The 12,795-nt window shown below is 43.9% G+C and overlaps 1 protein-coding gene across 1 annotated transcript in view; it reads left to right on the forward strand.

Annotated features, from left to right (window-relative positions):
* The first annotated feature begins 299 nt into the window (after positions 1 to 299).
* Positions 300 to 12,795, forward strand: part of LOC133356661 (sushi, von Willebrand factor type A, EGF and pentraxin domain-containing protein 1-like) — a 44,680-nt gene continuing 32,184 nt past the window's right edge. The window contains exons 1-6 of the mRNA XM_061574293.1: positions 300 to 367; positions 1,343 to 1,448; positions 4,707 to 4,883; positions 7,736 to 7,936; positions 8,431 to 8,661; positions 9,150 to 9,243. Coding sequence (XP_061430277.1) covers positions 1,349 to 1,448; positions 4,707 to 4,883; positions 7,736 to 7,936; positions 8,431 to 8,661; positions 9,150 to 9,243 — 803 coding nt within the window. The 5' untranslated portion in view covers positions 300 to 367; positions 1,343 to 1,348. The remainder of the gene's footprint in view (positions 368 to 1,342; positions 1,449 to 4,706; positions 4,884 to 7,735; positions 7,937 to 8,430; positions 8,662 to 9,149; positions 9,244 to 12,795) is intronic.

Below are 12,795 nucleotides of genomic sequence, written 5' to 3' on the forward strand. Positions count from 1 at the left end.
ATAGTTATACAAATGTTTGCTTTCTCGACCTTCTAAAACATAATTTGAAGTTGTATCAGTCACTAACACCCATCTGCATGTTGTAAGTGGTTGTGCTGCATCTTATTTCCCTCGTCAAAATACATTAAACAGAATCCTTTCGTGCTGTATAGTACCAGCATATAATATATATAGTACCAGCATATAATATATAATATATATAGGCTTCTCAGCCTGTTTGCGTCCTGCTTTCCTGAAGTCAGCAAATTCTTATCGCAGTTTGGAGCCAGGTCGTGACCTGTCCATAATGTTGGTTAAATACTTGAAACGGGGTTATGCTGGCTCACATACCGGGAGCTTGACACCACACGGCACGGAGAAGTCACTGGTAAGCCCTGAAAGCTCTTTGTAATACTATAAACAATCATAATAGTGTTTATAAGATATACATTACGTTATTCAGGTACAATTTTAAATTCCAAACGTGTAGCTTAGCATCCCGTTGTGTACCTTTAATAATAATGCTTTATTTTTTTACTGCAGTTCTGTCACACTACTGCCAGATGAAGTTTCCCTTATACTGTCATTCATACGGGTTTCTTTTATTATACTTCACAACGCTAGTTGGTACATATATTACTCACCACTGATGTTAGCCGTGGCAGGGGATTCATTTTGGATAACTGGGTTCATGGCGTAGCGTGCTAAACTCTGCGCCACCACAGTGTATATTTGGAAACATACACAGTACTGTCGTGTTTATTTCAAAATAAATATGAAAATGAATGTAATTGGTAAATATGTTAACATTGCAATGTTTCAAACATCGCAATGTTTCAAACATTGCAATGTTTCAAACAATGTTTCAAACATTGCACGGTAAAAATTATAATCGGCGCTTATATGGTGGACTCTTATGGTGGATTTCTATTCTTTGCGCATATCCATGCAGTTTTCTCTTAGTTTAAGAAAAAATACGGAAAATTTCAGAAATTTGGATGTCTGCCAACAAATTCATCCTAATATCCATGCCTAATACCCACGGCTACTGCTTCTGGATGAGTCCTCTTATCGGCGAATATTACCTGTATTATTGTTTTCAGCTATGATCAATCCATTGCTACTTGGTAATGCAATGTAACAATTCACCCAGCACCTGCACACGAGCTTATGTCACACTCAGCTCAATAGTTATGCTCACGATTGACATATTCGCAATATTAAAGTAGATTGATTTTCCATTCTCAAAAAGGGCAAGCTGTCGTACATTCCTACGTGAAATTTTACTTTAAAAAGTGTTTTAACTCCAAGTACAGTATATTGTTGCTGTTAATTCGGGTTTTGTTACAATATTGTGTTTCAGGCAGCCATGGGGCCTAAAAGAAAATCCAAGCTCAAGATGTGTTCTGCAAGCGGTTTGAAACTTTTGGGGATGTTCGTGTTGTTCAACATTATTCCTCAAGCAAAAGGTAGTTAATGCCAGAAATATAATCGCAACATTGGTGCGCCAAACTATTATATTTTGTTATTCAGCCAAATACTTGGTTCGCTCTCTTGCAATGCATTTAAACAGTAAAGAGATCAACACGAATGCAGTTTAAATACTATTGTTATGACATTTGTTCACCCAGGAAAATCTTACGGAGCCTCACTCTTTTGCAGGAGGATCCTGCCGAGTTTTCATAGTTGGGGGTGATGTTTCTATGTGTACTCTCCATCGAGTAAAATATAGGTGATTTTTCAGATTTGGAATGTTTGGCCTATACCATTTATATTGTGCACGTTGTTTAATCTATGAAACCAAGACCATTTTGAAAACAAATGCTAATTTTCCTTTAAATTTGATGTGTTGTATAATGACTAATTTTCTTTCAGCCGCTTGTGGAAGGCCAATTGCTGTGCAATATAGTTATTTGCACCCACAATTTGCAAGACAGACATCTTCTTGGTTCTTTCGGTAAAGTCACGTAGAATGGAAACAATTAAAAAATAATAAAATAAAACATAATTAAAGAATTCTCACGACGTTTCAGCCACAACGCAAGCAGCCGTCATCAGGTGAAGACCAGGTCTGTCGGGGAGACAGCGTCTGAATGAAACAGCACCATGCTTGGAGCGTATATTTAAGCTGGGTTGGAAGGGGGGGGGGGATGAGGCGCCTTGACAAAAGAATTTGCATATCAAGAAGAATTTAGCATATTTATGGGGAATGAAGGTATGTGATTAGTACTACTTATGCCCGTGCATTATGCAGGACTAGCAGTATCAAAGGGAGGGGATATGGGTAGCACTAATAAAGGGAAGGAGTGTTAATAGTATGTAGCTGCCGCAACTAGAAACCACCATGTAATTTAGCATATTTATGGGAAATGCAGGTATGTGATTAGTACTACTTATGCCCGTGTTAATAGTATGTAGCTGCAGCAACCAAAACGACCACGTAAACAGCTAAAGTATAAGCTACATAGTATCATCAGTATACTAAATATACTGCTGTATATTCACTATACAATTACTATACTATATATTACTTTGTACATTGTATTAAGCATATACATTTTATACTATTTATTATTATACACTGTACCATTGACCATCGTGTGAAAGACACTGAGAGGAAGCAACGAAATATGTCAATGGGAGAGTAGTGAGGAAACTTGCAGCGGAGCAAAGAATCCATTCCCTGCGGAGAATACAATGCCAGTGAGTGGAACGCGGACTGAAAGTCACCGTAAACGTGAACACAATCAGTTAAGATCCGAAATGGCTTATTACGTCCTTCCAATGATTGCTAAGCCAGAATCCATCTTCTCGGTTGAAATTGTCTCTGTGTTTGTATATGTGGATCGCCTCATGAACGAATCTCTCATGGTAGCCAGATGGCTTGCAGAGAACCTCTGTCTTGGAGAAGTCAATATCATGTGAGCCCACTGAATTGTAACAGTGATCTGCCACGGCTGAGGTGTTTGTCCTACCGTGTTTCAAGTCTGCTTTATGTTCACGGATGTGGTCCGAGACATGTCGTTTGGTTTCTCCAATGTAACTGCTACCACAGAGGCAACTTAGTTTGTAGACGCCAGGGTACTGTATGTCTGGAACCACATCTTTTACAGACGGGACCAGATCATGGATTTTATGTACTATTAACACTCCTTCCCTTTATTAGTGCTACCCCTATCCCCCCTCCCTTTGATGCTGCTAGTCCTGCATAATGCACGGGCATAAGTAGTACTAATCACATACCTGCATTTCCCATAAATATGGCCATAAATATGCTAAATTCCTCTTGATATGCAAATTCTTTTGTCAAGGCGCCCCTTCCCCCCCCCTTCCAACCCAGCTTAAATATACGCTCCAAGCATGGTGCTGTTTCATTCAGACGCTGTCTCCCCGACAGACCTGGTCTTCACCTGATGACGGCTGCTTGCGTTGTGGCCAAAACGTCGTGAGAATTATTTTATTATGTTTTTTTTTTCCATTCTACGTGACTTTACTGAAAGAACCAATAAGATGAATCCCTGCAGTCACGAAAGCTTTAAATCGAAAAAGACATACATTGTTTGAAAATGGTCAAACTGCAATTTTCTGGTGCAATACAGGTGTAGTGGGTTCCACGGAGGCAGACACTTCTTACTTGGAGGCAACACGTTTATTATACACCCCAACAGGGTAACTGCATAACTACACACACACTCGACGTGATAACGATATAGGGTGGTGACCACCATGGCAACTACTTAACCACTTGATGTGATAACTATATAATCTGACCAGGTCAGCTAACACGCGGCCTGGTCTAAGAGCGAAGCCCGAAGAGCGTAGCACGAAGAGTTGATCTCAGAGAACAGCCTCACTCGGCTCACAGGACCCCTTTCTTATCCCCCTGAGCGTGGTCTTGTTCCGCCCTCTGCCACGCCCCCTTCGGGATATTCCCAGCAGGTTCTGGGACCTCGCATCACATGTCCCCTCCGTCCCCTATGGCCCCAGTCCTTATCCTCTCCTGGTCACGTGCCCTCTCAGGTCCATGCAGCCCCCATATGCTATATGCACTCTGATGACAGAGAGAGGCTCCAAGACGCACAGCAACATTCCTCTTTCAGTGGCTAGTGCTAACACCACAGTGACTCAATATACGTCACTGCATATATACTAAGAGTGGTGTCACACAGTGGAAGGTTTTGCCATCGCCACACGTTCGTCTCCTTGGTGTTGACATTCACACAGCACAGAAGGTGTTAAGTTAAGGCAGACCCAACATTGGCAAGGCCTAGAAAATGTTCAGATACCACTTGCCACTAGTTTGCATGACCAGGAATCGATTTCAAATTGCCGAGATCATAACGATGTGTGCAAAACCACATTGCATCTCTCCCCCTATGCATATTCAAAGTTGCACAGGACTTAAGACTTTGCCTTATGTTGTTGATGAACATCATGGATCATATTGACCGCAAATCTACTCCAAAAGTGATTAATTTGCTGCATGACCCCTCCTATCCATGAACCATTCATGGATAATGGAAAGCTGTTCCGATATGCAAGATGGGAAAACCCACGGATAGTTACGAGTCAAAAAAAGAATATGGACTCTGATAAGGGGAATTTCTGCCGACCCTATGACTGCCGTGGATAATATAGGTCACGGGTGACAGGGTCACCGATAAGCGGAGTTACATAGTATGATTGGTAAATGTTGTAATGTATGTTTAAGTATGTTTGTTTTGCAGCCGTAAAATGCGACACTCCCGAAGAAGTGGAAAACGGAAGAGCTTCCTTTCCATCTGAATTGGATTATGATTCGATCGTGACATACCACTGCAACCAAGGGTTCTCTCTCATCGGGAACACAAGTAGACGATGCAATGAGAAGGGAGTTTGGAGCGACAGTGCTCCCGCTTGTAAAGGTGAGCTGTGAAGGGGCAGCCAAATGCTTAAGTTTAGTTTCATCAACACATTTGGTTTCCGAGTCTTTCCACAGGCTGGTTTCGTCTGCCAGTAGGGGTCGATGTTGTTAGGTTATTTTACCCATCTACATTTGCCCCCTGTTCATCCATAAAATCCTCAATGGCAAATCTGTGCTATACTTCACTAATTCATTTAACGCTTTGTCAAACCCAATAAACTTTTGCCTTTGTATCACAACCTTGTTTCCCCCTTAACATCGCAAAATTTCCTTCAAAACATTCTGAAGCAGATTAGTGCTGGACACAGCTGCATTTGCCAATGTAATTTGTATTTTTGATCCTGACCCATGTATCGATAGTTAAATTTTAATGAAGAACTGTGTTGTCCTGGCGTGATCTGAGACTCTTTTTGCTGTTGTTTAACTGCCTTTCCCAAGCTTTGGAATTGAAGTACTTATGCAATTTGAACTTTTTATTTTTTAATTTAAGGGCAGCCAAGGTGGTGTGATGTTTTGATCGTCGCCTGTTATGCAGGAGGTTGGGGGTTCGACCCTGACAGTGACATCTGTATATTTGGAGTTGGCATGTTCTCCTCATGGTCGCATGGATTGTGTTTCCGGGTCCTCTGGTCGCTATTCGAAAACGAGCATTGTTCATGGCGTTGAACCAATGATGGAAATTCCACATCACAATGACAGATCAGTCTCTAATTAAATCTAACTCTTCCTGTAAATGATAAGAACCCACATTGAAACAGAAAAATGTGTTTAAAGGCTGGAATCAGAAAAAAACTGCACACAATGGGAGTGCTGCTCAGGAACAGTAGGAAAGCATGTCATGCGACCACCACATTCCATATACTGTACAGTACAATGCTGTCAGACTTGTCAAGACCACCAACTCAATAGAGAGATTTCGAGTACAGCCACAAATTCAGGAGCTGCCAAACTATTTACTATTTTGAGCTGGTGGTCTAAACAATAATATGTCCACACATTCAGATCTCTTTTGAGTTGGGGTTCTTGACAATACTAAGTGAATTGAACGTGCAAAGTTTCGTGACGTTTGCCCCGCCATACTTCTCATAAACCCCACCCACTCTTCTACCCACCACACCCACTACCTGAGGTGCAGTGTTCCCATTTGCCTGCATCTATGAATTCAGCACGAGGTCAGAGAATTTAAAACCGGAACAAAGTCCAGATTTTTGCCAATTCTTTGGGAAACCAGAAATAGCCTTTCTGAAACCGAGACGTTTTGTAGATTTACACGGAGGTGGTGAGCAAGGAGCACTTTGAGGCCACGTGGGCTGTAGAAGCCTCGCTGTGCAGATGCAGGTGTCATGGGATAATTGACTGAGATGACTAGCAGATGTGCTTCCCAGTCTACCAACAAATGTAGCACACACACACACAAGCACATAACATAAATACTATAAATAATACAGCATTACCTCCGATTAGCACGGTAGGCTACGAACAGTGGAAAAGAAGTTCAACGTACAAACATATGTAATAGTTCGTAAGAGGCGCACACACTCTCGTAGGGAGGCAACACTATGTATTAACATAACTAATTACACTCCACATAGGGTGGTGACGACCGACATAACCTCGCTAACACTCGACACTTGGGTAACAATTGGCGTGGCTAAGCCAGGAGGGCTACTGCTTGGCCACGCTGACTTGAGGCCTCCCTTCACTCTTCATGAGGTGTTTTCATCCCGGAACCAAGCAGCCCCGCACCAGGTGCACGGCCCTCTTATATGCGCCTCGGCGTGGCCAAGCCACACCCAGGCCATGCCCACCTTCTCGAACCCTCGAGAAGGCTCTGCTCCTGGCCACGTCTAAGTTAGTCATCACTTTTTTGGCACTGTGAAACTTTCATGACTTGTATGAGAAGTAAAGGCCTACCGAAATTTGGTTTCAGTTTCGGTTTCAGCGCCGAAAGTTCGCAAATGGCCTCTTTCGGCATACTTTCGGTTTCGGCCGAAAGTAAATTTTTAACTTTCGGTCTGGTTTCGGTTTCGGCCGAAACTGAACTTGACTATCGTTCGTCATTCGTCAACTGAAGATCTATTTTTAGAATATAATGCTAGTGCTATGTCTTTCACTCTGCCTATCGGCCGGTCAGTCGGCGCTCGGCAATCCTGCAAACACACGCACACACGTCAGCAGCTTGGGAGCTCGGTTACAGCCGCAACTAGAGGCCGACTGAAATTCGGTTTCGGTTTCGGCGCCAAAAGTTAACTTTCGGTTTACTTTCGGTTTCGGCTAAAAGTAAATGTTTTACTTTTGGTTTACTTTCGGTTTCGGCCGAAACCAGAAATTCAGTTTCGGTCGACCTCTAATGAGAAGTTGTGGTTGTGCGCTCAGATGTCACTTGGTGGACTGATTGTGCTTGCTGGTGTGGGGATCTAAGAGACAGACCGTTGTGCGATACACAATTTTCAATACCTCAGTTATGAAACTTTTTATGTATACCTTTTGTTTATGTACTATTTCTTAATTTGTTCATCAGTTAATATTTTCTGAGGGTTTTCTTTTATTTAATAATTGTTATAAAGATGAGTTCGCCTTTAATGTGGGTATAGATATAATTATTGTACTGCGTTGTGAGATGCAATTAGCATGAATGATGATCTATGAAATGAAATTATTATTACTAGGAATACTTCGCAGGACCCTCCTGAATAAATCTTGAGACTGTCAGGCTTTCCTAGGGTAAAAAAGTGAACAAAAAATGTTGCATATAATCTGCAAACCTGAAAAATATGTTTTTGGTACCCACATAATCACACATAATTGTACATATTGACAATTGTTTGCTTGTGCTATTTTCTTGCCGAACAGCTGTTTGCAAAGAAAAAACAATACAAAATGCAAATTCTAACGATGGATACGAAAGAGAATTCTTCGTCCTGGGTAACCAGTTGCAGTTTACTTGCAAAACAGGTTTTGCAGATAGAAAACTAGCTATGTTATCCACTACATGCACACTATATGAAAACAAAGCTGACTGGTTCCCGTTGTTGAACATCTTTAAGTGTGAGGGTAAGTATTTTTTTACTTTTTAATTTATAAATCGTAACTTTTGTCTTGCTTTAATAACGAAACGGTTAATGTGTGAGTATATATGCAAGTGCTATGTGTATGTATATATCTTATGTATGTAAGATATGTGTGTGAAGGACGTAAAATACGGGACATTAGTAATTATATAAATTAGTCATTACCCACTGGCTGATTGCTGTTCTAGGACGCTCCTGATTGTGGATTCACGTGTGAGCCATCAGTTGCGCAACCAAAGTGTCACAAAATCACGAAACTTTATTTCCTGTTTGTATGCGGACACCCCTTGTTGGAACAGCCACACCGATATTACTTGAAGAATGCACCAAAATACACATTAAAACTAAATTACCAACTCTATTGAAAATATTCCTGTTCTACAGGTTGGGTCCTCATTCTAGGGCAGAGCTGTCTGACAAATACGAGGTGTTTTCTAAACGGTTCTGTACTCGTTTTATGAATGTGTTTGTTGGCAGAGCTATGTCCACTTTTTCCTACGAACAATTATCAAGATACAAGAATCGAATATGTGCTGGGATTTCCTACTGGGAAAAGGTTCTTCCTCAACGATTACGTGGAGTTTAAATGTGCCGAGGGATATAGAGATATCTCAAAAATAGACTCTGATGCCTTTAAAGTGCATTGTTTACCAACTAGTTATTGGGATCCATCTCCAGTATGGAAACAAAAAACATTTTCATGCCGACGTAAGTACAGTACATGCATTTGACCTGGATTTATGTATTCAAAATCATGGTTTATAATGTCTTTGTGAGAACGTTTGATACTGTAAACAATAAAATCAAATGTGATCATATGCACCGTTGCAATATAACCATCCAAAATGTCCTACCCTCATTAAACAGTTAAAGTATTTTACATGAATTGCAATTGTACAATACCTGGGCTGACAACAAACATCAGTGAAGGATGGGAAAATAACCCTCATGACCTCTACAGGCAATAAAAAGGCCCTCATCCAGCAGTAGGTTGACAAAATTGCTATACCTTTTGAAGACACTTATTTAATTAGGCACTTGGATATATTCTGCAATGTCTACCCTAGCGCTCCAGACAGTGTCTCACAACAGCTGTAAATAACCAGTTTTTACGACCCGTGTGTGTTTTTTAATGTGATTCAAAGCAGTACAAACCATATCGATAGTTAAACTAACTATTATTTGTTTTCTGCCAGGATACTGTGGACACCCAGGTACGCCTGGCCATGGACAGACGATCGGAAGTAGTTACATTGAGGGAGCAACTTTGACGTTTAAATGTGATCTTGGGTAAGTTTTACATGAGGAATAGTTTGTTTGTTCGTTTCTCAATCCGCCTGTCATGGTGAGGGTTGCGGCGGCAGCATGTTGAGTAGGGCGGTGCAGACCTCCCTTCACCCTGGCAACAGACTCCAGCTTTTCCTGTGGAATTCCCAGGTGTTTCCTGTCCAGCCAAGCGACATTCCCGCCAGCGTGTCCTGGGCCTTGGCCCGGGGTCGTCGCCGAGTGGGACGTGCCCAGTAGAGTTTCAGGGGGAGTCTATTGGGGGGCATCCTTACAAGGTGCCCGAACCACCTCAACTGGCTCCTCTAGATCCGGAGGAGCAGCGGCTCAACTCTGAGGCTCTCCCGGATTACAGAGCTCCACACCCAATAACGGAGAGTGAGCCCGGCAACCCTGCAAAGAAACCTCATTTCGACCCCTTGTACCCGAGATCTCATCCTTTCAGTCAGTACCCAAAGCTCATGACCATAGGTGAGGGTGGAAATGTAGATCAACCTGTAAACTGAGAGCTTTGTTCGAGAACTCAGCTCCCTCTTCCCTAACACGGAACAGTACAGCGGCCGCCTCACTGGAGATGCCGCACCAACCGGCAGACCGATCTCCCACAACCAATTACCATCACTCTCGAAAGAGACCCCGAGGTAATTAGCTCCTCCACTAAGGGCAGCTGTTCCCCCCTTTCCTGGAGAGAATACTCTGGGAGTGAACCATCTCCTGGGAGTGAACTATGACCTCAGATTTGGAGGTGCTGATCCTCATCCCAGCCGGTTCACACTCAGCATCAAACTGTCCAAGTGCACGCTGGACATCACAGACTGACGAGGCAAAGAGGACAATGTCATCTGCAAAGAGCAGCAATGCCACCTCCGTGCCCCCATACTGGATACTCTCCATACCTTGGCTGTCCCTTGATATCCTATTCATGGGGACAAGACGCACCCTTGGCGGAGTCCAACATCCAGAGTGAACGACTTTGATTTAACACCAAGAATACGGGCACACCTCTCACTCAGGGAATAGAGGGACCAGATTGCACACAAGCGGCACCGGTACATCATACTCCCGCAGCACCTCCCAAAAGACATTCCAGAGAACACGGTCATATGCCTTCCCCAAGTATACAAAGCAGAGGTTGACTGGAGAAGCATACTCCTATGACTCCTCAAAATCTGTGTGAGCGAAAAGAGCTGGTTTATTGTTCCACCACCCTGAAGGAATCTGCATTGTTCCTCCTAAATCTGAGGCTCGACTGGGCGCAGCCTCTCCAGTACTCTGGCATAGCCTTTACCTAGGACTCTGAGGAGTGTGATATGTAGTTGGAGCACACCCTCTGGTCCCTTTTCTTTAAAATGCGGACCAGTTTCCCAATCCAGAGTTATTGTACCCGCCTTCCATGCAACATTGAAAAAGCGCGTTAACCATGACACTCCTACACTCTCCAGCCCTTTCAACAACTCTGGGCGAATATCTTCCACCCCAGCAGCTTTGCCGCTATAAAGGGCCTCGACAGCCACAGCGACTTACGCAGCCTTGATGGATCCAACCCCCAAGCTGTTTCCAGGGCTGCCTTTTGAGAGAAGTGCATGTCTACAGGGTTGAGGAGCTCCTCAAAGTGTTCCTTCCACCTCTCGACTATCACCTTAGTTGAGTTCCATGTTATGCCACCCTTACTGAGAACAGCCTGGCCACGTCCTGTCAACCACTCCTAAGGCATCCGATGGTTTGCCAGAAGATCTTTGAGGTTGCTCGGTAGTCCCTCTCCAAGCTCCTTCCATGCCAGGGCATTCGTTCAGTGATAGCTACCGCTGCCGCCCTCTTGGCAAGCTGGTACCTCTCAATCGAGTCGGGAGACCTTTTCCGAGCATATCTCGGAAAGCCTCCTTCAACTTGACAGCTTCCCTCACCACTTGTGCCCACCAGTGGGTCCTAGGGTTTCTGGCAGGACAGGCACTAATTTCCTTTAGGCCACAACTTTTCACAGCTTCATCCACAATCGAGGTCCTGAACATCGTCCATTCCCATGACCTCTCCTGGAGTGTAGGATAAATTTTCCCGGAGGTAGAAGTTCAAATCTTTCTGCACTGGGTCTTCTGCCAGACGTTCCCAAAAACCCACGCTATTCGTTTGGGCCTTCCACGTCTCTCTGGTCTGTGCCCCAAGCGTCGGATCCAAGTTACCACCAGATGTTGATCAGTTGACAGTTTTGTGCCTCTTCACCTGAGTGTCCAGAACATACGGCCTTAGGTCCAATGGTACAACTGTAAAGTCAATAATTGATCTTTGGCACAAGTTGCTGTGGTACCATGTTAATGTATCAGCATCCTTGTGTTTGAATATGGTGTTTGTTATTGACACTCCATGACTAGCACAGAATTCTAATAACATCTCACCATTTTGATTCAGATCGGGGGGGGGGGCATTCTTCCCAACCATGCCTCTCCAGGCATCTCCATTGTTTCCCATTTGAGCATTGAAGTCAGCCAGTAAGACTATGGAGTTGGTAGGCGGCACTCTATCGAGCACTGCACCCACCATCTCCAAGAAGGGCAAATACTCTGAACTGCTGTTTGGTGCATAAGCACAGACAACAGTCGGAGTTGTCCTTTCTGAGACACGAAGTCTCATTGAGTCGACCCTCTCATCCACTGGAACAAACTCCAACTGAACAGCACTCAGCTGGGCACTTGTAAGTGTCCCACATCCACCTGGGGCTTCTCACTAGGGGTTACTCCGGAATAGGATAGAGACCACCCCCGATTGATAAGTTTGGTTCCAGTTCCAATGCTGTGTGTGGACGTGAGACCGACTATATCTTGTTGATACCTTTACACCTCCACCTGCTCCGGCTCCTCCCCCCCCCCCCCCCCCCCCCCCCAGTGACGTGACATTCTACGTCTCAATAAGTAGTGTCCATTGCCAACGTCCAGTTTGTCCGAGACCATCCCTCTCCCTGCCATACTGGCATCGTACCCGCTCCTCACCCATTGTCCTGTGGATGGTGGGCCCAAAGGATGGCCACACAGCCATTTAGGGCTGGGCCTGAGTGGGTTATGTGGGTCACCCGGCCACAAGGCGCTTGCCGGTGAACACCACCCCTGGGCCTGGCTCCAGGGGGGTGTGCCAGTATACCTTGACGAGCGAGGTTCTCTGATTTTTATATTTCAGAACTATTCATGAGGGGCTTTTGTTTGGACTGGCATTTGTCTGGAACCTTCCCCCAGAGCTGTTCGCCAAGGGAGACCCTACGAAGAGTACAAGACTCCACGCGACATAGCTCTGAGGGTTATTGGAACATACAAATCCCACCACCATGATAAGGTTACGGTCCTTTGGTGGGGATAAGGAATAGTTTACACAAGAATGTACATATTATACTAATGGAAAATTGTATTTTTGCATTGCATTAATTTTAATAAGCAATAACTGTTGGTCTTTTTGAAAAGCAATTCTCCACTCGTCTAGGTAGTATTTGCCTTGGAAACCTTATATCCTTGTAGTAGGTTCTATGGAGGCACACACTTGACTTTGGAGGCAACACATTTATTATAACACCCCAAC

This window comes from Lethenteron reissneri, chromosome 55 (genome assembly GCF_015708825.2).
Source record: "Lethenteron reissneri isolate LAM-NWPU_2019-01 chromosome 55, ASM1570882v1, whole genome shotgun sequence".
Classification (NCBI taxonomy): Eukaryota; Metazoa; Chordata; class Hyperoartia; order Petromyzontiformes; family Petromyzontidae; genus Lethenteron; species Lethenteron reissneri.